At 49.8% G+C, this 26,815-nt stretch overlaps 10 protein-coding genes across 10 annotated transcripts; 8 read left to right on the top strand and 2 right to left on the bottom strand.

Annotated features, from left to right (window-relative positions):
* The first annotated feature begins 1,702 nt into the window (after positions 1-1,702).
* Positions 1,703-3,490, top strand: BO79DRAFT_206207 (putative C2H2 finger domain protein). Its single transcript, XM_025681929.1, has one exon. It carries the CDS (start codon positions 1,783-1,785, stop codon positions 3,148-3,150), a length of 1,368 nt encoding a protein of 455 aa, XP_025545326.1. The 5' UTR covers positions 1,703-1,782; the 3' UTR covers positions 3,151-3,490.
* A 1,929-nt stretch (positions 3,491-5,419) lies between these two features.
* On the top strand, positions 5,420-6,840 carry BO79DRAFT_185077 (isocitrate lyase/PEP mutase family protein). Its single transcript, XM_025680370.1, has 3 exons — positions 5,420-6,013; positions 6,084-6,565; positions 6,618-6,840. The coding sequence occupies exons 1-3, from the start codon at positions 5,536-5,538 to the stop codon at positions 6,678-6,680; spliced, it is 1,023 nt and encodes a 340-aa protein (XP_025545325.1). The 5' UTR covers positions 5,420-5,535; the 3' UTR covers positions 6,681-6,840.
* A 614-nt stretch (positions 6,841-7,454) lies between these two features.
* Positions 7,455-8,356, top strand: BO79DRAFT_261642 (putative O-methyltransferase). Its single transcript, XM_025686511.1, has 3 exons — positions 7,455-7,477; positions 7,554-8,225; positions 8,295-8,356. The coding sequence occupies exons 1-3, from the start codon at positions 7,460-7,462 to the stop codon at positions 8,331-8,333; spliced, it is 729 nt and encodes a 242-aa protein (XP_025545324.1). The 5' UTR covers positions 7,455-7,459; the 3' UTR covers positions 8,334-8,356.
* Positions 8,357-8,831: 475 nt separating this feature from the next.
* BO79DRAFT_163313 (trafficking protein particle complex subunit 4) lies at positions 8,832-9,721 on the top strand. The gene is made up of 3 exons (XM_025679124.1): positions 8,832-9,008; positions 9,069-9,191; positions 9,292-9,721. Coding segments are annotated over exons 1-3 (549 nt in total). The 5' UTR covers positions 8,832-9,006; the 3' UTR covers positions 9,716-9,721.
* A 248-nt stretch (positions 9,722-9,969) lies between these two features.
* Positions 9,970-11,234, bottom strand: BO79DRAFT_3399 (proteasome regulatory particle base subunit RPN10). The gene is made up of 4 exons (XM_025689097.1): positions 11,064-11,234; positions 10,969-11,007; positions 10,686-10,905; positions 9,970-10,601 (listed from the first exon to the last, which is right to left on the bottom strand). The coding sequence occupies exons 1-4, from the start codon at positions 11,087-11,089 to the stop codon at positions 10,056-10,058; spliced, it is 831 nt and encodes a 276-aa protein (XP_025545322.1). The 5' UTR covers positions 11,090-11,234; the 3' UTR covers positions 9,970-10,055.
* A 152-nt stretch (positions 11,235-11,386) lies between these two features.
* BO79DRAFT_234188 (uncharacterized protein) lies at positions 11,387-13,030 on the top strand. Its single transcript, XM_025684351.1, has 3 exons — positions 11,387-11,657; positions 11,711-12,002; positions 12,061-13,030. Exons 1-3 carry the CDS (start codon positions 11,510-11,512, stop codon positions 12,785-12,787), a joined length of 1,167 nt encoding a protein of 388 aa, XP_025545321.1. The 5' UTR covers positions 11,387-11,509; the 3' UTR covers positions 12,788-13,030.
* Positions 13,031-14,174: 1,144 nt separating this feature from the next.
* BO79DRAFT_3388 (GTPase-activating protein LRG1) lies at positions 14,175-18,499 on the bottom strand. Its single transcript, XM_025689093.1, has 6 exons — positions 17,836-18,499; positions 17,076-17,778; positions 16,362-17,009; positions 15,188-16,285; positions 14,841-15,127; positions 14,175-14,785 (listed from the first exon to the last, which is right to left on the bottom strand). Exons 1-6 carry the CDS (start codon positions 18,295-18,297, stop codon positions 14,330-14,332), a joined length of 3,654 nt encoding a protein of 1,217 aa, XP_025545320.1. The 5' UTR covers positions 18,298-18,499; the 3' UTR covers positions 14,175-14,329.
* A 242-nt stretch (positions 18,500-18,741) lies between these two features.
* Positions 18,742-19,489, top strand: BO79DRAFT_134522 (uncharacterized protein; the record flags this gene model as incomplete). Its single annotated transcript, XM_025678022.1, has 4 exons — positions 18,742-18,833; positions 18,958-19,213; positions 19,278-19,344; positions 19,443-19,489. Coding segments are annotated over 4 exons (462 nt in total), but the record flags the coding sequence as incomplete, so codon positions are not given.
* A 2,255-nt stretch (positions 19,490-21,744) lies between these two features.
* On the top strand, positions 21,745-24,064 carry BO79DRAFT_163302 (ubiquitin-conjugating enzyme E2). Its single transcript, XM_025679123.1, has 9 exons — positions 21,745-21,997; positions 22,069-22,102; positions 22,219-22,313; positions 22,389-22,410; positions 22,473-22,569; positions 22,627-22,638; positions 22,703-22,871; positions 22,928-23,790; positions 23,849-24,064. The coding sequence occupies exons 1-9, from the start codon at positions 21,965-21,967 to the stop codon at positions 23,856-23,858; spliced, it is 1,335 nt and encodes a 444-aa protein (XP_025545318.1). The 5' UTR covers positions 21,745-21,964; the 3' UTR covers positions 23,859-24,064.
* Positions 24,065-24,412: 348 nt separating this feature from the next.
* Positions 24,413-25,892, top strand: BO79DRAFT_185061 (C-3 sterol dehydrogenase/C-4 decarboxylase). The gene is made up of 2 exons (XM_025680369.1): positions 24,413-25,094; positions 25,158-25,892. The coding sequence occupies exons 1-2, from the start codon at positions 24,519-24,521 to the stop codon at positions 25,818-25,820; spliced, it is 1,239 nt and encodes a 412-aa protein (XP_025545317.1). The 5' UTR covers positions 24,413-24,518; the 3' UTR covers positions 25,821-25,892.
* The last annotated feature ends 923 nt before the right edge of the window (positions 25,893-26,815 follow it).

The raw sequence follows: 26,815 nt of genomic DNA, 5'->3' as shown, positions 1-26,815 counted from the left end.
TGCCTTGGCCAGTAATTGGTGCTCATAACAAGATCGGCCTATGACTCGATCAAACCTACCCCGTAGTACCAAAGTAGTGTATCCATAATCGTCGATGTTTAATTTCTTCCTTAACGAACTGTCCTATGAGAGATTAAGTACTCCCATGATCATCAAGCGGTGTCATAGTAGATTTTTTCCGGCCCCCAAAAATAGGCACTAAGTGGACTCAAGCAGCTGCGTCCACAAGATGCACATTGCTCCGTAGTCCGTACATCCCCATTAACGACCGTAGTCCAGCAGATAATGGACAGGAAAGGGGTGGTAGGAAGTGGGTCGACACTCTTTCAGTGATACGTTACCATCAAAGCGACGATAACGAATCCCAGGTCGGAGGATGACCAAGGTGCTAACGAGAGACACCACCAGATACTACTAACGGTATGAGCTGTCAGACTCTAAGCGGGTATCCTAGGCGGGTGGCACCCCAGGGGCTATCCGCAGGTGTCTTCCCCGATCAGCAGTTAACAGTTAAGACTCATCGACATTTTTCCTGAGTTCTCGGTGCACCATTCCAGAAGCGTGTCGGGGAACAGCGTGGCGCGGGCTTAGTGCCGTGCGGGCATGGGCGACAGGGCCAAACCGTGCCCTGGAAAAGGTCAACAACTGGGCAAGAGGCAACCAACTATGGACAGATCAGGATTCCGCTAATCGTCGACCATTACCTGATTGAGAATCCTTGCACCACGACACCAAATTAGAGCGAGGATGACGATGCAGCGAATGACTCGGAATGTTGGTTCACAATCAGACGAGCTCGATGATAACGCCTCGCTAAGTTGACCCGCGGCGGCCCCGTATTAGTTTGGCCCCCTAAACCCTGTGGTGGTTAGTGGTTCCCTCCGTTGCCCGACTAATGCAGTATTAACTCCAACACTGCCTATCATTGAGGCTGAACTGCCTTCTCTGGGTGTGTTGGGCAAGAGACAAGAGGGCAGCAAGGCCAATCAGACGATGGAATGTGGATGCGTGAAATTGGGCTGGAAGCCACGAGGGTGTGGAAATAGTCTGACGCCAGAGACTGGCAAAAAGACAATTTCAAGCGCGCATGTAATGTTGGCGCACTCACCGTCTTTGCGGCTCTCTCGGGGGATCGGACGGTCGGAGAGGCCTGGAGACAGGCCTAACCTTTGGCCCAGATCGATCATTTCCTCTGGTGGATGCCGCCGTTCTGTCAATCCCCAAACACGAGGGCCACCATCCTTGCAGCCCAGAGGCGCCGTCTTACGACGATGCCATTCAAACCTTCCACGGCGGAATCGAATACCCACCTGGAAGTAAGGAAAATTAAATTGCATCAAGTATCGTAAAATAAAATGCAGAAAATTGGAAAAATAAAAAAAAAAGGAAAAACCGAAAAAGGGGGACCTCGCCCAAAATCGCGAATTTTGACTGGCCGATTCGAGTAGGTTGACATCCAGACGCCCCGGCCTAGAAGATTGTCGGCCGTCGCTGCAGGGGCGCACTACTCCGGCTTCCCAAGGTGCACTCCAACCTGATGCTCTCGACAAATAATGGCTCAGTCTGTTCAGTCGATGCGGCTCAACAATGGCCTTGACTCCACGCTCCTCTCGGTTCGCAGTGACCCATCGCGTGTACCGCCCTCGTAGGCCAGTACATAACCATGGCACCCCCAGCTGAAGAGGTACTGCTTCTGGTTTCTGTTGCTATAAAGCAGCGACTTTTCAGCTGGCATAGCTTTGGATCCCTGGAAAGCAAGCACAACATCGCAGCTTATACATAATGGCCCACTTCCAACCCTTCTCAGACCTCCCGCATACATCCTCCAAGGACGATCTGGCCCAGGATTATGAACTGTTTCCCTGTCAGTACGAGCCTTATTCGGACCCCACGACTATTCAACGCCCTTCAAGCTTCCAGTTCCATCTCTCTCCTGTCGACCTACCTATGAAGAACCCTTACATCGCCCCATCCATGTCGTGGTCAAATGAGCCGGTCTTACCTCACAACACCGACTCATTGACTGCTGCTGCTTCTTCTGATTTCGGCTCACCTTGGAGCAATGAACTCGTCTCTAGTCCAGAATCAAAAGACAGTCTCGCCACCGGAAGTTCGAGTTGGTTCAGCATGGGATGCTATATGTCTCCTCCCTACACCTGCGATGAAGTCGCACTCCCGCCACTGGGGTTCGGATCTTGTTCTTCCCCATCTGCCCTAACAGACGTTGACAGTCTGGTGGCGCCTTCCCAAGTATATCCCGACCCCGACCCTATCGTCAAACTTGAGACAGACTCGGAGCATGTTATGGGCGGAACCTTTTGCTATAACAGCCCTCCCCAACACGATGAATTTGAAAATTCCTGTGACATCAAGAGTTGCCAATACGCAGAGACCACGATTCAGCAAGAAGCCTGCAGCTCTTCCGGCAATCAGTTCAAGGCGCCGAAGCTATCTAGCACGAACACAGGCCGCATCAGCAAGAAGCGACCTCGCAAACCGTCCACCAAAGCAAGACCTACCTCCGCAGCTCGGGCCTCTACCAAGACCAGCGGTAAGAAGGATGGTACAAAGACCAGCCGGGTGTTCATCTGCAGTTTCTCCCACTATGGATGCCAGAGTACCTTCGTTTCGAAGAACGAGTGGAAGCGCCATGTGACCTCGCAGCACATCCAACCTGGATTCTACCGTTGTGATGTCGGACGCTGCAGTCTGGACAACCTCAGCAAGAATAAAGGTCAGGACGCGAACAACAGTTGTGCCTCTTTTAACGAGACACATCTCGTTAACGACTTCAACCGAAAGGATCTCTTCACTCAACACCAGCGACGCATGCACGCTCCCTGGGTCGGGCGCAACAGCAAAAAGCCTAAAACTGAGAAAGAACGCGATGATTTCGAGCTGACCCTGGAAGCTGTTCGGGCTCGCTGCTGGCATGAGCAACGCAAACCACCTACCCAGAGCGCCTGTGGCTTCTGTGGACAGCATTTCCTCGAATGGAATGATCGAATGGAGCATGTTGGCCGTCACTACGAGAAAGGTGACGCGCAATATGAAGCCGAAGATACTTTCCTGCGTCAGTGGGCAATTGAAGAAGACATCATTCGGCAAGTGGATGGGCAGTGGAAGTTGGTCGGCCTTTGCGAGAAGTGAAGTTGAAGTGAAGGCTACTACTGCTTCCTCCCAAAGTATCCAACTGCTGCCCCTCCCCGCCTTCCTCTTTCTCTTCTCTAGCCTTTTGATTTCTAGTTCTGGGCTTCTTCTTTATTTCGTTCCTATTTCCTTTGTTTTATTCTGCTACTTCCTTTTAATACTCTCGGACGGGTTTTGGATTCTGCACATCAATGTGCGCGGACTGACTGAGATGATGATTGATGACTGATATCCTGTATTCACTATGTTTATGTCATGTTTATTGGACCCTTTTGAGGTTTCCCCTGGTTTTGCACAATACCCCATACATATCGAGAGAAAGGAGCAAGGGACTGCTGAGCTACATGGTTTTGGTTTTCGGCATTATTCTAGCATGAGGAGTTCATGACGAATAGAGAATGCGATGATACATATTCATTACTACCACTATACTGCATAGGATACTAGTATTTGGTACTTATTATCCAGAGAGTAAATCTCCTCCCATAAGATAATACTCGACAGGTACTCCGCAGTCGAACACAGAAGTGAGTAATTTACCCTCAGCCGCAGCGACGGTTAGATCGGCCAACCGATTCAGCTCGCCTCACATCTCCAGAGACCCCCTCACCAATCATTCCTAAACACTAAACTAGCATCGTCCGGTGCATGTCAGCATAGCCCCCAATACCAGATAACTGCAAATCCACAAGCAATATGGTCCCCGAAAGGGAGTGAAACGTTCCACGTGGCACGGGTACCCCCGGCGCCCCATAACAAGAGTTGCCCATCCGATCAGTATAGTACTGAACTGACTGACGTACGTAGCTGACCCCTTTCTCTCTTCCTTCCTTCTTTCCTTCTAGTCTAGTCCAATTCCTTGAATCCCAGATCGACGGGTACACAGGATCATGCCACGGGCCTACTACCTGAAACGATAGTTCGTCCTAGATACATGCTGACACCTTCGTGGCTTTTGGTCGTCAATGGTGCAGGCCCATGGCGCATTCCTGATATGCTCGGTAGGCATGTATACCGGTTCTAGAGATGCGCCCGATAGTGTAATGCAATGCGTTAGTCCTGGAGGTACTCCGGACACAGTTTGAAAATCACCGAGATTGATCGGCAAACAGAATATCCACTTACAAACACGTACGTATCTGAGTGGACCTCCCTCTGTGCGTCTAAAAGTATGTATCGGCCGCCCAGAACCTATCCGCCGGCCGGCTGAGCTAGACTAGTGTATCAGAATTCAGCTGGGACTGGCTGGTGGGTGAGATTTTAGTTCGCATACAGATCGGCGGGTCAGCTGCATGCACCTTCATCTGGACTGGATGGGAGCATCAATTGACTGTTTTCCGTTGTAATCTGTAAATTGGAATAAACGGGGACCGTTCTAGCGTTAGACTAGTGTATGTAATCAGGTCGTAATGCATATTGAGTCGCTCGTGGAATTTGTTTGCTTCCTTGCGTTCCCTCTTGTTTTGATAACAGCTGAACAGGGTTCTGGAATCCTCGCGCCATGTGGTCGGATTGTATCCGGGTTGACTCGCAGTACGTAAACAGTTGTCCAGACTGACGCGCGCGCTTCATCCTTCTCCTGTAAGGAGTGCCCTTCTTTCTTTGTGTACTTTTTCATTTCTATTTCCGGCCCTCGCTGGGTGTATACTCCATGCTCTTGTTTAGACGCCCGGGACTTCTTTGGAAGCGGTACCGAGCAGCGCGATGATAGTGATGTCACAGATTTATAGGCTCGTGTCGAGAACAATGCCGATCTTCCCAATTGCTATTCTGGGGCGCAGCGGTGGCCAATATATTTCTGACAGCCATTGAATATGCAGTTGGAACCAACAGGGCTTAGGCATCTTGCTTCCAGAGCAGCAGAGAGTTGTACCGAAAACAGACAGGATCGGATTGTTGCCTAGACACCAGGAGTCATGGAAGCTTTATTGTAACGGTAATGTAGCTAGCCCATCAATGCTGGTCAGACCCTGGCTTGCTTTTGGACATTGGGTTAAGGCAATAGTCTCGCTAGTAAATTGTAAGAGCGTATTCGTGATACACAGAAGAATATTTCCACGGAATCTTATCAATTGCAGTCCAGATCTGTGCCGTTACTGCTTTGATATCCATGTAGTGAGGACTGGGTACTATATTCCTCGTGTTGACTGTTGGCAGAAACCAGCCATCGAATACTCTGGCGGGCAGGCTATGACGCGTGCGGGGATTTCAATGTCAACGCGGGGTTCCAGTCTCCCGGCTATCTCTTGCACATTACTACTCGGCCACCACTTAACCAACATTCTGCAGTAAATGCAAATCATACTATCCGTGAAGATTATCCCTCTTAGCACACATTCAATCCTAAAGGCCTTTCAAGCAGCCTAACTCAATCTCTATTCCAATATGGCTTCGCAAAACCCCACTCCATACCCGTTCCAATTCGACCCCTCCGATCACATTGAAACACACAATAATACCACCACATTGACACTCAAGAATGTCCGCGGCAAAATCCCATCTGCACAGACCTCTAGTCTACGTACAATGTGGCTAGAAGCTCACCAAGATCCTACCAAAATCATAGCCCATCCCTGTGGCTACGACGGCCTTTCTGCACGACTGATAGAGGAAGCTGGCTTCCCTATGATATTCATTTCCGGATTCGCAGTGGCAGCCTCTCATGGTCTCCCGGATACCGGGTACATCGCCATGGGAGAAATGTCCGCCCGAATCCAGGAAATAGTTCGTGTGACGAGTATACCTATTATGGTGGATGGAGACACCGGGTACGGGAGTCCTATGAATGTGCGACGCACTGTGGAGTGTTTTGCTGCGGCGGGTGCAGCGGGCGTGATGATTGAGGATCAGACATGGCCGAAGAGTATGCATTGGTTCTTTGGAGATGCGTCTTCATGATAAACAGGGTCAAGACTAACGGAAGCTGTGTACAGGATGCGGCCACACAAAGGGTAAATCGGTTGTATCTCGAGGCGAAGCCTACGCGAGGATACAGGCTGCTGTTGATGCACGTAATCAGGGACGGGATATTTTTATCTTGGCAAGGACGGATTCATTGATCCACGGGTGGGACGAAGCGATGACTCGGGCGAAAGAGTTCAAGCGCTTAGGAGCAGATGGCGTCTTTGTTGAGGCGTTACCTGACAAAGAAGCTATGAGGAAGTGCGCAGAGGAACTGGATATCCCTTTGCTTGCTAATATAATTGAGGGCGGAAAGTCAGAGAACTTATCTGCTAAGGAGCTAGCAGAGTTGGGGTTTGCAGCTGTCGCATACCCCTGGACGCTGGTAGCTGCAAGGCTTAAGAGCATTCGGGAGGCTTTGGATGGACTAAAGCGCAGTCTAATGACTGGGGCTCCACCTATGATACTTGGGTACTGTGATGTCTGTGAGGGTGTTGGGTTCAACAAGTATTGGGTAAGTTTAGTATCACTAGCTTGCGGGCTCGTATGCTGATCTTTTCACATAGGATTTGGAGTCAAGATATGAGTATGATGAGGAAGGTCTCACAAACCCTCCCAAAGCTGCTTGATCATGACACCACCTACATCAAATGGGAACTTGCCTGGCTGAATTTCCCGAAGTTGGCTCCGCGGACATGCACTCTGAATATCGATGACCCGGACTCTTGCCTAGCTCAGCGCGAATACTACAAAACAATGAATTAGGGAATAGCACTGATATATGATATCATCCGAACAGCACATACACGCGAATGACCCATATTCATGTCAAGCCAAAAGTTTGATGCGGTTGAATCCTCAACTGCTGGCGGGGCTGATGGCCCACCTCGGCTTTAAGCCACTCGGCGTTCAGATCCGTAAAGGGCGTTTGAGACCGGATGCTCGGCTTTAAATACCACGTACAGATTAGGCTTCGGCTCGACAAATGCTCGGCCTGAGGCGTTCAGCCGACCAGCCAGCCCTATGGCTATATCTACTGACCGATGGTATCCACAAAAGTCTTGAACCCCTCCGAGGCGATGATACAATCGGAGATAAAATCGGAGATGTAGTGGCGCAGCAGTGTAGAGATGGTAAAGTGGACTCACTCCTACTGAGGAAATAGTGGTTCTCTACGATGAACGTAGCAGCATTATGGTATAAATACCCACTGCCAGCACCGGTCCTCGAGATGCTCAAAATCAACAGACATAGGTGTTTCATTTGAAGATCTCCTACTCCAAACAGTTACATCTATTCTCATCCCCTGACCCAGAAGTTACTTTCACAGTACTTGACATTCATCTACTACTATAACATCCTACCTTCAACAACCAAACTACAACCTACTATTTCCTCAAACACAACAATGGCCTCCCAAGACACCGTAAGTCCCCAAAAACAAGCAAAGCCTGCCTCAACCCTTCTACAATCCCCTCCAATCTAATACGTATCTACACCAGATCCTCCAAACCAACGCCCAATTGGCCCGGGACTACATCCTCTCCCAGCCCAGCGATGCCCTAAACAACAACCCCTGGGCCGTATACCAAGCCCTCGACCTCTTCAGCCGCACCGCACGCCTCATGAACTTCAAACAAGCCAAGCTCAACGTCGCCAAAGAAGCCCTCATGTCCATGGACACCCCACCCAAAGTTGTCATCGAATTCGGCACCTACATCGGGTGCTCCGCCGTCGCATGGGCTGCCATTCTCCGCGACCTGCACGGTCCCTTCGCCGAGGGGCTGCACGTCTACACCTTCGAGGTCAGCGAGGAGGTGGCGAGCGTAGCGAGGGACATAATCCGCGTGGCAGGCGTCGAGGACATTGTGCATGTGATGGTGGGGCCTGCGTCAGAGTCATTGGCGAAGCTGGTTGAGGAGGGCAAGATTGTGAAGGGAGGAGTCGATATGGCTTTCTTTGACCACTGGGAGAAGTTCTACCTAAGTGATTTGAAGCTGTGTGAGGATTTGGGCCTCTTTAGAGTCGGATCGAGTGTTATTGCTGATAACACGGATATTCCGGGAGCGCCGGATTATTTGGAGTATTTGAGAGCTGGGGGACGAGGTGGGGAGGGATCCGTGAAGTATGTGACGAAGTCGGTGCAGTCGGAGCATATTGTTGAGAGGAGACCGGTAAGTTTGATCCAGTTCTTGTGTTGTTGCGCTGCTTGGGTTGTGGATGTTGGCTAATTAGGACTGCAGAATATGGTGGAGGTCTCTACTGTTGTGGCGGCTCCTTGAAGGGGTATAAGTCTGGGTTTGAGAGGGAATATTATACTGGTAATCATGATAATGAGCGTTAAGATTTAGTTTCGTGTATGTCAGTTTTTGTATGCCGCGTTGTTTTTGAAGCTTGATATCATCCGGTAAGATAGCAGGTTGATCTTGCAAATTCGAGTTACTGATATTACTGGCATATTTTCTCGATTTTCGAAGTAGATGTACTAGTACACCACTATATCCGTAACAGCTAGAAAACAAGCCCACAAGAAATGTAACTCCAGAATGTCTTTCTCCCTCGTTTAGCAGCGAGAACAATACCGCCATCTAAAACTCGACAGCAATGTATGAACACAAGCACACTATTGGCTGACACCCCCTACCTCAGGGCGGTGAAGACACAACCACCCTGAACAACTAGGTGCAGTATAGACAACTCAACCAGCAAGCAGCGAGCGCACTCCGCAATGTCTCCGGCAAAGACGCCCATGCTATGATGACACCAACAACAATTACGATGTGAATGCGCAAACACACACAAACAATCCCCCTCTACCATCACCATATCTACCAACAACACTCAAAACCAAGTGATGCTGCATGCGCCAACATCCTGACGCCCTGCTCAGAAAGGACAACAACACTTGTCCGACCCCAACACCTATAATCACCATCACGAGCCCCCTCCTCCGCAATGTACGTCGCAACCAAAAACCCACTCCAGCAAAGACCCAACTCCTAACAATCCCCATATAGGGCTGTATTCTCCCTCATAATAATCAACAAAGCTGGCGGGCTAGTCTATCAGCGCGAATTCCAGCCAGGATTGCGCAAGCTCTCGACAAACGACTACCTCGTCCTGGCGGGCACGTTTCACGGGTACGTACACACCAACCAATCCAACAGCTACATCCTCCTTACTACACATAGGTTCTCATAAGAGTCACCTACTAAGCATCTCTTCTCATTGATTATACAGTGTCCACGCCATCACCCGCTCCATCACCCCCAAGCTCCCCCTCGCCCCCGCCGCAGCACTCGCAACAACACCCACCACCGCGACCACACCCTCCCCCAACAATGTCGTTTCTCCCTCCGCCACATCATCAACCCCTACATCTTCTACAGCTTCATACTCGTACCCGAACCCCGGAGTACCCGCGACGGGTCTCGAGTGTCTAGAAACGGACAAGTTCCGATTAACGTGTTTCCAGACGTTGACGGGCACCAAGTTCCTCTTGTTTACGGATCCGCTGATGGCGAATATCGAGGTGGTTATGAAGAAGATATATGAGTTGTATGCGGATTTTGTTATGAAGAATCCGTTCTATCAGTTGGAAATGCCCGTGAGGTGTGAGGCGTTTGATCGGAATTTGCAGGGTTGGTTGAGGGGGAGGACTTGATTGATGGGATGGGATGGGCTGGGTGGGTTTTATTATTGAGGTTGCGATGTAGTGGTGGTGGTGGTGGGGTTGTGAGTGATGTCTTTTCTTTGTTTCTATAATTTTGCTTTTGGTTTTGCGGTTGCATGCATGGACATGTTTGATATCTGGGCGTCATAGTTTGTATCATGGAACAACAACAAGTTACGATGGCGATAGATCTGCATATTAGATCGCATCCGTTTCAAAAGCGAGTTGCCGGAGAACCAACCGCTTTCTACAATTACAGCAAGAAAACGAAAGTACACTAAAAACGCCGGGTATGCATCAAATCATCCAGGAGGTTGTTCTGGTCTCCACATTAAGCAGTGTCCATCTTGTCACCATCCTCTTTCTTGTCTTTGCTCCCGCTGGAGCCCTCCTCGGGAATGTTGTCCAAGTTGGCCTTGCGCTCTTGCTCCTCCCGGTCCCGCTTCTCCTTTTCTTGCCGGTTCTTCTCCTCTTCCAGAGATAGACGGAGGGCGAATGCCAGTTCGGGGTCGTTCTCAGCCGCATCCTCGAATCCAAAGCCACCATCACCACCTTCAGGACCTGCACCATCGGCACCGGAACTGTCCCCACCGAGGATGGGAGTGACCTGAAGCTCCTCACTCAGCAAGTTGGGGCCCGGGGGAATGATGGCGAGGTTAGAGCCGTCGCCACCCTTGACGTTCTCAACGAATGCCTCCAGTTTCTTGGTCTGATCGGACTCCAGATCTCCGAAGGCAATCACATCGATGGACACATTGTTCTTCTTCATCTTCTTGGCCAGTTTCACTAATGTCTTCTCGTCTTCTTCAATGGGAGAGCAGGAGAACACGATGATGCGCTGTCTCTGGGACTTCTCGGAGCGGTGTTTGAGGGCAAGCTGCACCAATCACCAGGTTAGCAATCAATCTCACGGATAGTACAGTATCTAAAGAGAGAGATGATGAGTAGTTTGAAAACATACACCGGCCACTTGTATACTGGAGCTAAGGTGGGCAGTGCCATGGATCTTCGTGCGATGCAGACCGGCCAAGATACCACCAAAGTCGGTGGTAAATGTCGAAAGGACTTCGGGACCCTTTCCACCCATGCTCATAAGGCCGACAGCAGACTGAGGGTGCACGCGCATCTTAGTGGTGTGAATGACGCTCACGGCGTCGATCTGAGCTTGCCATCGTGTCGAGCTGGTAGCTGTTAGAAACGGAACCAGGCGGTCGATTCTGAGTAGCTCAGAACAGGCAACTTACGTATAATCGCCATTTCTGCTGCTTTCGCTATTGTCGACACTGTAGATGGCGTTAGTAGGTGCGCACAGAGCTTGGATGAAGGTGGCTAAACGGACATGATCATGGTAGCTTCGAGCGACATCTTGGAAGGAGACTGGCGGGGTCGATGCTAGAAATGTATGTGTATGATCAATCAAATTTGGAAAGAAGCAAGAATTTCTGAGAAGTATATGTTCGGAGCGTGGGAGCAAGGAAAGCGATGGGGGTAAGTGGATGATGGAGGTTGGCGGAGGAGGGATGATGATGGAGCTGCTGCTGCTGAGGACGCAGATGTCACACCGTCCCGATCGGAGCTAACCACGAATTAAGTCAGCGCTTGTTTATCCTCTCCGCCATCCGCTTTCCTCCAGAACTCACTCCAACGCGCTCCCCTCCGTCTCTCGACTTCCATCCCTTCCGCCCCAACTCCTCCACACAACACATTATACGCAATCCAGCTCACCTATTACTCCTTTTATTGCTGTTGCTCACCACCCACCTCGACTACTCACGATTGCGCCCAATGACTTCACTCTCTTCCAAACGCAAGTCTCCCGAAGACGCGTCCCACAATGACGAAGCAAGGACACCTGAGAACAGCCCTCCTCGGAAGAAGCTTCGAATTACCCGCAGACAAAAGCAAGCTTTAATTGACAACTTGCAGCTCGAACGTGCGCTCTCTCGATACCTCGCTTACTTTGCAGTCCCACTAACATGACCACAGTCACCGAGCGCGCCCGCAAACTTCGCGCACAGTATGCCCTCCAAGCGAACGACCTTCGAGCACGGATTGAAAGACGCGTGAATCGGATTCCCGTTGCTCTTCGTAAGGCGACAATGGGTGAGCTGCTGGAGAAACACATGGCCTCTATCCGGGCCCAACAAGCGAATCTCTCTCCACGGAAACTCCTCAGCCCAGCCAAGGCGTCAAGGAGTTTTAGAACCGTTTCTGTTAGCCCCAATGTGCGCAAGGCCTCTGCTGCTAGCCCCAGTGCCCGCAGAGTCAAGAAGCAAAGGTACGGCCTGAACATGCACAACTGTGTATTGTTGAGCTTAGCTGACTCGACCCTCCAGCCACGGAGAAATCTATTCCGACAAGGAAAACGCCCCTGCAGCTGGCGAACAGCTCGATGTCCTCAAGAACCCCAAGAGACGTGGACCTGGTGCCGCTGCTGGTACTTCGCGTGTTGTTTCCCAGGAGATGAGGGGTGCAGACTACAGAATTCTCTCTCCCAAGACGTCCAACTCTAGAACATATCCACACTCGCCGCTACGCGCCTCACCCGAGAAGCCCACGAACTCTTCCTACCTTGCCAGACCCATGTCACCTCTGAAACCCATCAGCCCACTCAAATCCACATCAGCTAGCATTCCCGCACTGGGAGACAACCCTCGCATCCGGCCAGTCAAGAATACATCCACCTCGATCAAGGACAACAGGCCCCCATCACAGGCCAAGAGACCCGCCAGCCGAGCCGCCACGGCTACTAGCAAAACTACGCGCTCACCACTGCCAAGGCCAGCAACTCGCCAGCTCGAACGCAGAGGCAGTGTGTCATCGTCCGCATCCTCCGGAACAACCGTTGCCAAGCCAACAAGGACAGGTGCCGGTGCCCGGAAGGCAACGACGGCATCGACTTCAAGCGCCACCACGAAGAAGACAACAGTCGCCCGGAGCCAAGCAACCTCCGCCACCGCAAAGAGAAACACAACTTCCGCTACCAGCAAAAGAGCTCCCACTCCTGCCGGTGGTGAAGCAGCTCCAACTGCAGCTCGTAGAGTCCTTCGGAAACGCGCATAAGCGCTGTATCCTCAACTTAAATCAACCCTTTCAAGTTAGCATGTTTTGTTTCATTCATTGCCTTAATTGGAGGGACATGGAGTAAAGGGGTGTATTATCTCTGGACGGGATCATAATATGGAAGGGATAACTGGTGTACAATTGGAGTTTTGTCCTGCCTTTTTCCCAATCAGGTCTTTTTCTGACCATACTAGTTTTTGTGAATTCGTTTCTCTTTCATGATTCTGCCGCTTATTGATTAACTATCACCGAAATCAAGTGGCCTTTCTTTCGAGTATTCGAAACATTCCCATCTTTATTGATCTTGCTCGTAACTTTGGCAGGCAGAGCAAAGCAGCCTCCACGGGCTATAGTAGCAGTACTACATACTATCCTTGATAACCAAAGTAGTGTAATAGAACTGGGAGCAATTGCAGATAAGGTTCTCCATATGATCAGTTTTAATGTTCATAAAGAGTACTATGCGTACACCGTAATGATCATGATTAAGATTGTTGCTAGCTAGCATTAGAGACCAACAAATACTAACTGGAGAAACGTCCTCAAGTGAATCTCACTTTTCAAATACTGATTACATTGGTTCTCGAAACATGGACGCTTACAAGGAGCAAGTAGCAAGCAGCACACAACTTTGCGCACCTTAACAGAGTTGGCACTATGGCATTCCTTTCACAATTGTATGTAAATTACACCTCCTGTTCTCGAGGAAAACAGCATCACATGAAGACATGGATGTGATAGAACCAGTCACGAACAATTCGGGATATCAGAAGAAAAGAAAAAAAAAAAAAAAAAGTTTAAGTCGTATGGGTAGAATGTAAATGGGGGGGTAGAAGAAGGGAAGCAAGAAGGAAAAAAAATAAAAAGAGAAACGAACTGAATGTATGACTCAGCACAGGTATCTTCGCAGTCATCAGACTGGCTGACAAATGAAATCAAGGGTAAACAGAGGATCTCGATAGTCTCACATCTCGATCGGTAGCAAGTTAAGAGAGGCGCAACGCCAGGAAGACGCAAGTGATGTAAGGAACAACAAAGAGCAAAGGAAAGAAAGATGCCAGGAGAGAATGCCCACGCTGGGTCTTAACTGTTAATGCAAGTAGAATGCCAGGAAAGTAGGAATCGAAAACAACACCCAGATCCCAGAAATTGCCAACCCGAACGGGCAGAGGCTCCTGTGGCCACTTGCGCGCGGTTGAAATCCAAATTATAGGCGGCAGTGAGTGAATCATGTCGAGACTCACAACCGAATGCAACACACTCCACGCAGTCAGTGCGCAACAGAAAAGCAATTAGAAAAGCCTCGATCCATCAGGAGAAGCTGTCAGCCGATCATCTAACTAAACCCTGGAAATCATCTCATTTCAAAAGGAGAACAAACTCCATCCAACCTTATTAAATCGAAAGAACGCTGAACGGTCCAAGAATACGCCAAGAGCTATCACTAGGATGTAGAGGCGGGTAATGCATTGGTAAATGTCTTCGAAACTATGCAGAGAAGCAACGGGCGGGTTGGCATCAAGAGCATGAAATGGCGAAGAACTAGCCAGCAACTCCCATGGGCCCAGCACCGGGACGAGCCCTGTATGGCATTGGCTGAGACTGTCCTTCGGCTTGCATAGGGTTCTGCTGGCTGCCATTACTGGTGCTTCTCTCACGATAGTCATTGGAGGCTGTAGGGGCCAATTCGGTGCCAGCTTGTGGAGTACCACTGGTCGAGTGCTGATGACCACCGGGGCTTTGGACATGGCGAACTGAGCTTTGCATCTGCCATGCCGTGTCCTGGGAGGGATCTGTCTCAATACGGGCAGAAGTAGGGATATTGGCAGCGCGGTTCGAGTTCGTAATTGTAACGGTTTCGCCACCATTGCTTGCCTTGGGAGAAAAGCTTCCGCGCGCGATGTCGCCGTAGCGTCGAAGTATTTCCTTTGTTGTGACTTCGGTGTTTTCCTTGAAGAAAGTTGTGTCGCTAAGGACCGACTGTAGATCTTCGGGTATCTGTCCAGAAACCATGAGTATATGAAAACAACATTCGAGATCGGAGGGAACAAACCTCGCACATGGTATCGTTGTATGTAATCAGGCAATTAACGGCTTCAATTGCCAGGAAACTCTCATCCACCGTGCTGTTTTTCGCATTGGGGTAGAGAATATTGGGTGTCATGACTGTCGCGAGATTGTGTATGTCCATCTTACTACCGGACTCTTCATCGACGTGCGAGAAAGATGAAGTCCAGTTAAGGAAAGCAAAAAGTACTTCCATAGTATCCCGATGAGCCTTGGGAAGAAGGCAGCATGTAAGATGCAATACACGTTTTTGCTTCTCAGGGTCGGGTAGTTCTGTGATACAGTGGTAAGTAATGAAGGCTACAATATCAATCAGGACCGTCAGTCACTTACTTTGTGAAACAACAAATAGACGATGGAGCTTGAATGTAAGCAGAGGATCAGGCATCTCGCGAAGAAACTTCTTCAACAGCGCTGCAATCTGGACAGGATTCTCCTTCGTCATGTCCACCTGTTCATATTTGTTGTCAATCATTTCAGAAATGTCCTTCAGGCGCCTGATATTGCCGTTCTTTCGGAAGACACCTTCCACGGACATATCCATTTGGCGCATGGCGGACACAGCGTCGTCGACCAAGGCGGGAATACGAAGCTGCCCTGGACCCACACCATGACTAGATTCAGTGCCCTCTCTTTCAACGAGGAAATCCAAGTTTACCCCGAACACGCCCTTCTTCTTCCCAACCTTCTTGCCTTCTTTATTGAAGGCGCGGCCGAAGATGTTCCATATGGTAGGCTTTCGTGATTCGATCAAGGAGAGTAGCTCCTCTAGCGTGAAATATTCACTCAACAAAGGCTCCATGGACAAGACAGCAACGTGCCGGACAATAAAGTATTCCAAAGCAGAAAGCTCAGAGAAATACTTCTTAGTCCTGCCACCTTGTTCGATAATGTGCTGGTCAAGACCTGCACCAGATACGCCACGCTGATGGCCATAATTGTATTTGGGAAGTGGTTCAGTGGTACCAACGAGCTTGGTGCCGGCGTGTTTGTAGGCGTTGGGACGCTGCTCTTTAGCTTGCTCGGCAGCAACGATTCTGGGTATGTCGTCCAACGTCAATGCATCCTGGTTGCCAAACGTCAGCTCGGTGACCGTTTCCCCGTTGGCATCTCTTTCTTCTACAATCTGGAAACCATGACCCCTTGGGTCTGATCCTTCGCCACCCGATGAACCAGGTCGTACGCTACGGCCTTCAGGCCCGTCGATGATGCGAGACGCTCTAGCCTTCTTGTAAGTAGTTGAAAGGGTACGCTCATTCCGGATGGATCGTAGACGACGCATTTCGCCGACAGTTTGTTCAAGTGAAGATCCCTCAGGAGCGTTTCTAGTGGCATTTGCGTATGATTTGGATCTGGTGGCTGATCGACGCATTTCGCCGCCAGGAGGGATGCGACCGCTATCGTTGCCATCTTGTGGGGGAGAAGCGTCGCCTGAAACAAGAGTCAAATGAGATTAGAGATGATGTTATGATGAGGAAGAGGGTATAAGAAAATCATGATGACATACCAGAACCAAGACTTCCACCCGCTCTGAGAACAGCAAGAAGTCGCGCAAGAGCAACCTTGAGGAGGAAGACGAATTGTTGGAGCTTCGTGATATGTGTAAAGCCCCCTTGGACGTCGTGCATAAGTCCGTTCTGAGAAACGCAATCGGTACAGAAGGATCGCTTTTCCTTGGGATTCCACAGTGCATCCTGGAGAGTATGAGATAGCTCCTTCTGGCATGACGCACAAGTGAGATGGGGTGGCTTGATATGCCACCTGCTATCACCCAGCATAACGCATTCGTCATCGATAGGCTCTTTGCAGGCCGTACAACAATCCGAAAGCTGGTCGGCGAGAGTGTCGACACCGATCATAAGATCAGCAAGCGTCTCCTCTTCTTCAGGTGGCCTGAGTGTCTCCAAGTCTCCCAGATGGTCTAGGAAATGGTGTAGGCCTTGAGAAGCTTGCTGCTCTCTCTCAAGCTTGAGGGCTCCTTGCAAGCCAATGCGAATAAGCAACTTCAAGTAATGCGCAAGGCCGGTGACCAAAGACAGGAGCTCCTGGGTAACGCCGAGTTTGCGGACACCAGTTTCTTGTGTTTTTGAAAGTAGCGCGAAGAACGCAACAATCTTCTTGCACAGAAGCTTTGCCTCACGTCCGTAAGCCAGATCTGGAGTCAACCTTGTTAACTATTGGTATTTCTAAAAAGAGGCAGAGATCAGCCATTGCAACATACCTTTCATGCCCTGTTCCTTGATATGTCCCGCAAGCTGATCAATGGCCGAGAAGAGAATATCAACATGACCAATGAACCTCTTGGCGACAAGGACACCATCCAGATAAGTGCCGTTGCTAACATGAAGGAGCATATCTGAAATGCAAGCTGCGGATGATTCCTCGAAACTGGACAGGATGCTCCAGATTTTATACACCTTTTCTTCCATTATGTCCTCCTCTTCACGCACCCTATTGCGCTCCTCATCCGTTGCGTCCGTCTCGACTTCCGGCGGTTCAAGAGGCTGGCCTGTCGGGGCCAAACGAACATTCCAGAACTTGTGAATCATGTAGCACTCAGGGTGCCAGTGCTGATTCTGCCCGTTGCGGAAGATCTCCACGAACTGTTTTAGAATTGCTGTGTGACAACCATGGCATCGTTGTGCGAACTGTGTGGAGTAGTGAAAGTGACAGTACACTTTCCCTTCATGCTCGTAGTAAGAGTCTTGTGCACCAAAAACTGTGGGACAAACAGAACAGGTGAAGTGCTCAATGTGATACTTGCGTTCCAGGGCGGTGATATACGAGCCACGCAGTGCACCACCACAATCATGGCACAGAAGGTCTAATCGCCGGAAGTAGTCCGTTTCACATAAGGGGTATTGACCACTGCCATCTTCGGCATCGACAGGGAAGAACTTTGACGCCACGATTTGGCCGCAGTCCTATGTTCAATAGAGTTAGCTGAGATTTAAGGAGATTTCATAGGCCTGAGTACAGACCTCGCACTTGAAACACTCGAGATGATAGGTTGCTTGCAGAGCCCGTACGAACTGGCCAGTCAGTGGTTCGCCGCACTTCTTGCAGATCCGAGACGAGCTTCCTGGGGACTTCGTCGGTGGCCGGCCATTCGGACGGGATCTCTCTCGCGGCGTAGATCGGTCCCAGTAGCCATTGCGATCCCGAGGAGTTGAGGGATCTCTGGGGCCTGGGTGACCAGACTCCAGCCGCCGGCTCATACGACTGTCAGAGCCCTGTGGCCCCTCAACAGGGCTATTCGTGGAGCCATTCCATCCTCCCGTCCTTGTACGAGGCGAGTCAAAGATAATATTGCTATCTGCGGGGGATGTAGGCGTTTGCGACTGATAACTACCACCACCATAGCCGCTGGTGTTGAGTTTCGGGCGGACAGCCCCGTTGCCCGGCACGAGGCTGTCCGGCAAAGGAACGTCGCCGGGAGGCATGTCCGTGGAGAACTATGCCTTTCTGCTAAGTATCTGGGAGAGTAGGACCTGGCTGGATGGGTTGTCTGGACGATACTCGAGAGTGTAGATGATATTGGTGCCAATCAGGTGTAACTAGGGCCGAGTTGGTGTAGACGTTGGAGGGGGAAAGGAGAATCTAGTGCGAAAACGGAGGAACCAGGGTGCTAGTCGTTGATGTCGCGCGTCTAACTTAAGGACTTGCCTTCTGCAGAGGGTACAACGTTAGCATAAGGGGCAATCTTCCGGGATTCGTTCGCGCGGGGTTGCCCAGGAGAATTGACGGCTTTCCCGTAGCAACTCACCTCACGCCATGTAGATGAAACCTGCGGGGAATATCGATGGAAGGAATCGGGGGGCGTGATCAAAGTATAACCATAAAATCGCTCAAAGTAGCAGGTGAATATCAAGCCGATTTGGGGAGAAGTGCCTCCAAAAGCGCAACCGCCCGCGTCGAGGGAAGCGGAATGGGGAAGGGTTGGAGCTCAAAGTGAGACCAACAGGCGGCGGAGTGCGCTGTCTGGAATCACAACCATTCCTAATCCCTTCCAGAGAGACTTTTTGGTGGACGGCCTGAATCCGAAGTCGAGGGAGACGGGCCGGCAAATCAGGGCAGGGGAAGTAGGCTCGAGTCGAGTCTAGGATGCCAGCTCGAACGAGTGAAAGCGAGGGCAGGAAATCGCGTGTTTTGGGAAGAGTGAGTGTGCTGCTGGCAGTTGTCGCTCTGCCCCCCTATGCTTCATGTTGCTGGTTGCCCGCTAGAGACCATCACGTGAAAGGGGTCACCGCCTGGCACACCGCCAAAGAAGGCGCTTCCATGGCTCCTTCACTTGTGGATGTATTACCAGACACGGTAACCGTTCCAAAGTTCACAACAGCCTACTTTGGGGGGTCAGTGGTTGGATGTGAGAAGTGAGTCGTGTCAAAATTAAATTTTTTTTTTATTAGCTATTTACCTTGAGGTGATGATTATACTATCAAACAGACAAAACTCTCCGCACATCAACTACTGCGTCTACCCTCTTTCTTGTTCATGGTAAATTAAAATAAGAAACACCAGGTACTCGGCAGTACACCTTTTGAGGTGCTGGCAGAAACAGACCCTTGTAATTTCCAGGGATGTGGAGACCTCAGGATCATGCCGACTGCCATAGTGGGTAGTGATGGCAGGTGAACGGCATGGACGCTGTGCATGCTCTTCCCCCAAGGATGAACAGAGTCGAATCCCTCTCTCAGACATCCCAGGGGGGAGGAGGAGGGTCTTCCATTTCATACATACCTTTACCACCCACGCGCTTCTATTTTGGCGAACCTCGTCTTTCCCACGCGGCTTTCTGGTCGTTGGATCATTCCCCGCATCCTTTTCTGCTTCTTCCCCTTATTCATCAAGGGCTAGAGCCAACTACCTAATCAGGCAATGCTAATTCTTAGGGGAAGCGGGCGAATGCCCAATCGCTCGTTATTCTACTGAAGCCTTAGACTACTACGGTTTTTCTTAGCAAACACATACTCACGGAGCCAGCATACGCCGCTTTACCAAACAAGTATGCATGGAGTAATGACTCCCTACTGTATTCCTCCCTTTTCTAGCGAAGAGCAGTCACTCCATCTGCTTGACATAAATGGCAAAGATGTACAGCGCCATATCTCTTTTCCATCGATTGTCGACCAACGCACTGGGCGGAGAAATCTCTGCAGCGATGGAGGGTAACTAACCATGCTCACTGCGGATCTTAGAGTTGGCATCTTAAATATAGCTCTCGCTCATGGTGGTATCGATTTAAGAATCCTTACTTAGCGAATGTGTCTCACGATTTACCAATTTTCCGTTTACCCTGACCAATGCACCAAAGGTGGATAATTTTCGCTTCAATAATAGATAGGGGACCCGAGAACTCTTTCACCAACGCTGAGAAACGTTTTCAATCCCATACGGCTTTCGCCAATTACATCAAAATGTCATACTGCCCAATCTGACTTGCGATTCCTAACAGTTCATGCTTCTGTGGTTTCATTTAGTATAGATCATATGTGAAAGAGGCCGAGAATATCTGTGACTATGAGAAACTTTGAGGGAACAAGGTGTCGTGGATTGCTTGCGATAACCATGCTTCTCACCGAGAATAGGCGTCAGCCAGATTGCGGCTTGATACCCATGGGACCCGGGTTGCGGATTTGCATTCCTGAAGCATTCTCAATCCTGCTGGTGTACCACCTTTCCGGTTGTACATGGAAATTCTTGAAAAGTTGGTTGGCAGCGGGGTTGGTAACCGTTCCTCATTGGGCTTGATACACAGCACTGTACTCCAGAATACTCCGTCGGGGTGGCATCAAAATCTTCATCATGGCAAGCACCGTCGATCCAGAAAAGATGAGATGTAAGGGGCAATTAGAAGGATCGGCACAGCAGAAATTTTAGGAGCCTTGAACAAGACCCCGAAAGTCACAAGCCAATCGAGGATTTTGGCTGTAATGAGGTTGAGGGGCTTGTACGCGGTGGATTATGAGATTAAGAGGGGTTGGGGATAGTTCCAGCAGAAGATAGTAGTAATGGCGAGTCAGAGAAAAGAATGGGTTGGTTTCTCTTTGGAAACCCAGCCATTCATGATTCCACCCCTCCCGCCTTGCCTAAACGGGCATAACACCAGGGTCCTGTCAGTGGTCAGTAGTGAGGAGTTATTTTATTTCCACTGGGTGTGTTTATTTTTGTCTCCTCGAAACATCATCCGTCCAAGGACGGATCCGTGTCTCCACCTCTGCGGGCGGTGAGACAGGGGCTGTTTCCATGGGTCGTGGCCTTCAGTCCCCTTGACCAATCTTCACCTGGGCAAGAGTTGTGCTAGACTGACTACTTACTACTATGGAGTAACTAATCCGTCGATCAAAACCCGGACGAGTATCTATCTACTAGCTACTTACTGTATGAAGTGAACTAATGGAAGATATGCAACTTGCTGGACTACTAACTTGGGCTTCCTTTTGTAGTCTTTCTAATGCACAGTGTATATCCATAGTATTCATTGCCCTCGTACGGATCAATTTGTGCCAAGAGTTGTGACAGCTAGTAGTGGCTTGCTCATCGTGGTCTATTATCGTCTTTATCTTACCAGATGCTCTTCTTGAAGATGATTCTGGTATTGGCTATGGAGTCATAGAAGTGAAGGCTTGACGCAGAGGACTTGAGCAGTGTCTCGCAACTGCGACATTCACTCAGGTGAATTGGCGCTCGAACATTGACATGTATTAAATACGCAAGTCAGTACATAGTTTCATGCATGTACTCCGTAGAGCCGTCGCATGGGGTATTGTTTTTTTACATGCACCTGAGCATGCAGCCTTCTATTTTGCCTTTGCACTAGCCAGAAGCACTTCGTACAGGTCAGATTTAGGCCTCTTCGCCAGTTCTTGAGTATCTTCAGTCCGTTCTTACTACGTTCCTGGAGCCGTTGGAAAATTGACTCAGACTGATCTCACTCTGATAGTTAGCTTGCACTGCCTGGTTTCCCCGCCATCAACTACGTTACGGCGTTGATGATCATACCCACCATCAACACGCTTTTGTCTCTCCCTGATTCTTCAACACTCCAGCCTAGTGATCCCGGGCCTCCCGTCAAGCCGTCTCCTATTTTGGACCTTCTCGGTCGTCAGGATGTCCGACCAGGCGATCCTACGTATTACCAGGGTATCACTCCTCACCGCATCCTTCTAAGCTTCGCTGGGCTAATGGGTCGTCTTACTTTGGCGGGGTCTTAGGAAATCAAGCAGATTCAGCAAGGCGCAGACCTCTGTGAGTACTCCACACTCTACTAATAGTAGTCGGAAATCGGTTCCATCGAATCCCCGTCGATACTAGCACTGGCTTAGCATAGTTTTTGGCCTTCCCATTCTGATTCTTTGCATTAGCTCTCGCTGTATACTACGATGACTCTGATATCCGGAGTGTCCGCGCTCTCATTCTCGGCCCTCCAGATACTCCCTATCAGTTCGGCTTTTTTGAGGTTCGTTTCTACTTCTTCGGTAATATTAATCAGTTTACAGAGCTCTATGTTAATCTCCAGCATGATATACCTTAGTTTCTTATCAAGTTCGGGAAAGGTATATTATCACCATCTTGTGGGAATTCATAAACCTGTGGACAAGTGGACTAAGCTTCACAGACTACCCAGCCACATCTCCAAATGTCCGCGCCTTGACCACTAACGGTGGTCGAAGCCGCTTTAACCCCAACATCTATTCATCTGGCCGAGTCTGCTTGTGAGTTGAGACTCTCGAAGTTGCTCATGATCCTACTAATCAAGCGGTGATGAATAGATCGATTTTGGGGTACAGATACAGATGCCTATACATATCAACTGCGAGAGCCTTGGCTAATGGACATCTTTTGTAGAACCTGGCGAGGTGAAAGTGGAGAGCAATGGTCGTCTGCGCAGTGCTTAGAGTCTCTTCTTATCTCGATTCAGAGCTTGATGTCGTCTAACCCCTACGAAAACGAACCCGGATATGAAAGCTCACGGTCACCGAGCGATATAGAGAACATGGAAGCCTACGTATCCAAGGTAATAAGGGCTTAGATACCCTTCTGAGGTTAGAACATTCTTGACCAGGTTTCCAGATACACCATGAAACTCTCCGCCTCGCCGTTCTCGAGCCTCTTGAGGCATCGCTCAACATAACACTTGAAGGGAGTACGGACTCGCTAGCCGACCCAACATCTGAAAGCGATGATAATATCATCTATGAGGATGGGAGGCCTTCTTTTGACCCGTTTGCGGATTTTCGCAAAAGACGTTTCTTGTGGTATTACGAGCCCTACATGCAATCTCTTGTTGCTGCAGAGAAGAAACACTCCCGCAAAGCCAAATTCCAGAGCATGCCTTTTGAGGGCGGCAACAATAGTATGGATGGCCATTTCGACTATCCGGAGTTAAAACGGCGGATGGCTGTCGTCAGAGATGCCATTCTTCGAGAAACACGCGGTTGGGCTGTCGAAGGACAGTTGGCCAGAAAGCAAGAATGGGGTATTGCAGCTAGCCTGCAACGACAGTACGAACAAATTGTTGAAACCCTCAAGCATCAGAACAACATTACGGTTGATCTATATCTTGACGAGGGGAACCCATTCATGTGGAGGCTCACATATTTTGGAAGACCAATGACGCAACTGGATGGTGGCATGTTCAAGATCCTGATACATCTGAGTCCGCGATTCCCGGAAGAACAGCCCCGTGTGTTTCTGGAGGCCTCGTCTTTCTTTCATATTCGTGTGTCCAAAGAAGGAGTTTTATGCTACGTTCCAAGGCGAACTGAGGAGATGCGTTATCACATCGAGGGGATAGTCGCATCTCTAGAAGAAGAACACCCGCCTTATGACCCACGAACCACTGTTAACCCCGAAGCAACCAAATTATTCTGGGGAACACCGGAAGATCGAAGGAAGTATAACCGAGAATTGCGACGATCAGTAGAAAGGACCGCGTAAGTTACCATCCACGTTGGCGAGTTTATAGACAGTCGCATTGATGAAAGAATACAGCGAAACATAGAAATCCTGAGCCTATATTGGTCTAGGTTAGTGAGTCAGTGGGGTGCTCAGCTAGAACGATCCTGTGCTCCGTTTCTTGAAGACTGATATTTTGGCTAAGATGACCTCAATATCGGGCCTCTACTTCCTCCCTGCTTCTTTAAGCATCCGTTCCCAGACTTTCAAGCCGTTTTATCCGTAGAGAAACAGAGATATGGGATACAACACTGGGGTCTAAGCTGTTCTGTAGCGGTGCTAGAGGAATCGAAGGGAGAGTCCCCATTTGGATAGTGCATGGTAGTGGCCATATAAGATCTGCCTCCTTACTAAACCGTTGATAAGAAGTACAGATAGTTGACGCAATGACCCTAAAAGTTGCAAGCCAGAACAGTTTGATTAACGAAATTGTGATTAGATCGAATATGAGATCCGTTACTGAATTATATGGGCAATACAAATAGAACCCAGTTAAATATCTCGGTTCCATAAAGTGGAAACTCACGTGTGGCTTCTTTGCGGGGGGTCCGAGCTTTAACCCGGAGATTCTGTCCGGAGGCGGAAACCATCGTCGTCCCCCAAACCTTCAGGCCTCGCAATTTCTCCTGTTTATTATCTCTTACCCCAACCACTGACCACGGATAGTTAGCTCTATATATATCACAGCTTACTGTCATACTTCAAAATGTCTACTCGACGTCCTACAATGGAACTGGGCACTGTCCTAGTGGTTGGTGGCTGCGGGTTCGTGGGTTGGCACATTGTTGATCAGTTGCTCAATTTCCCCTCGGAGACAGATCCCAGTGTCGCTCTTCCCAAGCCCCAGAATGACCCCAGATTTGTTTACCCCAAGCTGGGCGATCGATACCCTCGGTGCATCGCGAAAGTAGCTGTTGTCGACCTGCGAACGACCCACAACCGTCTTCCGGGAGCCGAGTATTATGATGGCGACATCACGTCCGAAGAGTCCATGCTGGCCGTTTTCCGCGCGGTCAAGCCCGACATTGTTATTCACACCGCTACGCCCAACGTTCTGGAAGGGAACAAGCCCTTGTTGCGTAAGGTCAATGTTGACGGAACTAAAGTCTTGGTGGAAGTTGCGGGCGGTGCCCGTGGTGACTGGGGCGGAAAGTGCAAAGCGTTTGTATACACCAGCTCGAGCTCTGTCGTGCACGATACCCAGAGTGACCTCATCAACGTCACCGAAGAGTGGCCTCTTATCCGGGGGCCGTTGCAACAAGAGTATTATTCGGAAACCAAGGTGCGTTATGTACCCCTTTTTCTCGTTCTTGGGATAGGTACTGACCAGGATTCACCCTCTTAGGCGGACGCCGAAGAAATCGTCTTGAAGTATAACCGCGCCTCTCCAACCTCGATGGTAACATGTGCCCTTCGTCCGGCTGGTATCTACGGTGAGAAGGATACGACCTTCACCTTTAAGGTCCTGGAGCACTCGTCCAAAGCCTCCCCGACCGTCCTCCGCATGCAGTTAGGCGAGAACAACAACTTGTTTGATTTTACGTACGTTGGAAACATTGCATACGCTCATACTTTGGCTGCATACCGCTTGCTCGCTACCTACTCTCGGTATGAAGCTGGGCAGGGTGCTCCCCTGGACCACGAGCGGGTTGACGGCGAAGCGTTCAATGTTACGAACGATTCCCCGGTCTACTTCTGGGACATGACACGTGCTGCCTGGGCATTGACTGGCAAGGTTGTGGAGCCTCATCAGGTGTGGGAGCTCCCTGAGGGCATTCTGGGCCCTATTGGTGGAATTGCAGAGACGGTGCTGGGCCTTCTCGGCAAGACACCTCGTTTAACCAGAAGAACCGTTCGCTACTCATGTATGACTCGTTACTACTCATGCGACAAGGCCAAGTTCCGGCTCGGATATAGGCCTGTTGTACCTGTGTACGAGGGTCTCGCTCGTGCAGTCGGGTATGTGGTGGAACAGGAGCGGGTGGCCGGTGAAAAGAAGGCGTTGTAATCTCGGGCTAGACTCTGATGGTTTCTGTACGGATGTATATGTTTATTAATGTAATATATAAGTAATTCCTCCTCATTCCGTATTTAGGCACGTTCTCTCATACCTGTTGTCCCTGTATATAGTCAGATGGACTTCTGGACAAAACCTTGCTAACTGACCCCCAGGCAATTTTGGGCTGGCCATGAGACCCAACACCGGGTATCTAACCCTGCGAAACCCTTGAAATGCTGGGATCCCTCATTATCTTCCGAGTGGGATCAACTGAGGCGTCTCGTATACTCACTCCATCGGCTTCTGTCCCCTTGGCTCTAGCCCCGAATGGTACTCAATAAAGTTTTGTAACAACGCCCCGAGCAGATTGGCCTACTTCATTTCAGACCCTGCCGAATAATATGCCCGAGTCCGGAGATACGGTGAAGCATTTCCTCGATCTTTGGTCCGGCTTTCGAGTTAAAGATGATACATGTCTTTGGTAGAGCTTTCTCGGGGAAACCTATCGGTCATGATCAATACACATTCGAAACGACATAACAGATTATGATTGAAGCTATGGATCTTATCTTGATCGCAAGACCGAAGGGAAGTGAATTACGTTATATATTCCAATGTTGTCCTATCTGCGAAGATTGTCTAATTCCTGCCAAATCAACTTCCCTTATCCTGTCATACATTGAACCTTCGTGTTGGTTCCACATCCTGCACCATATCATCGGTTCTTTCCCCTCCCCTGCTGGAATGTGAGCCGACTTGATTCGCTGCTGATTGGATCATCGGAAGCCGACAGAAGGTTACGGGGCTCGTGTGAAGAAATGGGATACCAGCATGGATGCGAAATATTCCTTGTGATATGGGGAATGATCGTCGCCATGGAGGGATGATCATTGAACCTCACAACATCACCAACGATGAGGTTGAACGGGAATCTGAGAACTTGAAGGAAACATTTTGGTGTCAATCTGCAGTGTGCTTAAGTCGCAGTTCGCATCAGGTCTGGT

Source organism: Aspergillus costaricaensis (genome assembly GCF_003184835.1).
Source record: "Aspergillus costaricaensis CBS 115574 unplaced genomic scaffold BO79scaffold_1, whole genome shotgun sequence".
Lineage (NCBI taxonomy): Eukaryota > Fungi > Ascomycota > Eurotiomycetes > Eurotiales > Aspergillaceae > Aspergillus > Aspergillus costaricensis.
Note: the sequence above shows the minus strand (reverse complement) of the source record. Positions and strands in the feature narration are given on the sequence as shown.

Bases quoted from the DNA above. Each gene is read 5' to 3' on its own strand.
- BO79DRAFT_206207 (XM_025681929.1), top strand. From the start codon at position 1,783: ATGGCCCACTTCCAACCCTTCTCAGACCTCCCGCATACATCCTCCAAG.
- BO79DRAFT_261642 (XM_025686511.1), top strand. The intron at 8,226-8,294 runs GTAAGTTTGATC...TTAGGACTGCAG, and splicing joins ATATTGTTGAGAGGAGACCG to AATATGGTGGAGGTCTCTAC.
- BO79DRAFT_185061 (XM_025680369.1), top strand. From the start codon at position 24,519: ATGTCTACTCGACGTCCTACAATGGAACTGGGCACTGTCCTAGTGGTT. The intron at 25,095-25,157 runs GTGCGTTATGTA...TCACCCTCTTAG, and splicing joins AGTATTATTCGGAAACCAAG to GCGGACGCCGAAGAAATCGT.
- BO79DRAFT_3399 (XM_025689097.1), bottom strand. From the start codon at position 11,089: ATGTCGCTCGAAGCTACCATGATCAT. The intron at 11,008-11,063 runs GTCCGTTTAGCC...CGCCATCTACAG, and splicing joins CTCGAAGCTACCATGATCAT to TGTCGACAATAGCGAAAGCA. The intron at 10,906-10,968 runs GTAAGTTGCCTG...AACAGCTACCAG, and splicing joins AGCAGAAATGGCGATTATAC to CTCGACACGATGGCAAGCTC.
- BO79DRAFT_234188 (XM_025684351.1), top strand. From the start codon at position 11,510: ATGACTTCACTCTCTTCCAAACGCAAGTCTCCCGAAGACGCGTCCCAC. The intron at 11,658-11,710 runs GTGCGCTCTCTC...ACATGACCACAG, and splicing joins TGACAACTTGCAGCTCGAAC to TCACCGAGCGCGCCCGCAAA. The intron at 12,003-12,060 runs GTACGGCCTGAA...TCGACCCTCCAG, and splicing joins CGCAGAGTCAAGAAGCAAAG to CCACGGAGAAATCTATTCCG.
- BO79DRAFT_163302 (XM_025679123.1), top strand. From the start codon at position 21,965: ATGTCCGACCAGGCGATCCTACGTATTACCAGG. The intron at 22,103-22,218 runs GTGAGTACTCCA...TCTTTGCATTAG, and splicing joins TCAGCAAGGCGCAGACCTCT to CTCTCGCTGTATACTACGAT. The intron at 22,872-22,927 runs GTAATAAGGGCT...CCAGGTTTCCAG, and splicing joins TGGAAGCCTACGTATCCAAG to ATACACCATGAAACTCTCCG.
- BO79DRAFT_185077 (XM_025680370.1), top strand. From the start codon at position 5,536: ATGGCTTCGCAAAACCCCACTCCATACCCGTTCCAATTCGACCCCTCC. The intron at 6,014-6,083 runs GTATGCATTGGT...AGCTGTGTACAG, and splicing joins GGATCAGACATGGCCGAAGA to GATGCGGCCACACAAAGGGT. The intron at 6,566-6,617 runs GTAAGTTTAGTA...CTTTTCACATAG, and splicing joins TTGGGTTCAACAAGTATTGG to GATTTGGAGTCAAGATATGA.
- BO79DRAFT_163313 (XM_025679124.1), top strand. The intron at 9,192-9,291 runs GTACGTACACAC...TTGATTATACAG, and splicing joins CTGGCGGGCACGTTTCACGG to TGTCCACGCCATCACCCGCT.
- BO79DRAFT_3388 (XM_025689093.1), bottom strand. From the start codon at position 18,297: ATGCCTCCCGGCGACGTTCCTTTGCCGGACAGCCTCGTGCCGGGCAAC. The intron at 17,010-17,075 runs GTATGTTGCAAT...GGTTGACTCCAG, and splicing joins CAAGGAACAGGGCATGAAAG to ATCTGGCTTACGGACGTGAG. The intron at 15,128-15,187 runs GTAAGTGACTGA...ACTGTATCACAG, and splicing joins TCTATTTGTTGTTTCACAAA to AACTACCCGACCCTGAGAAG.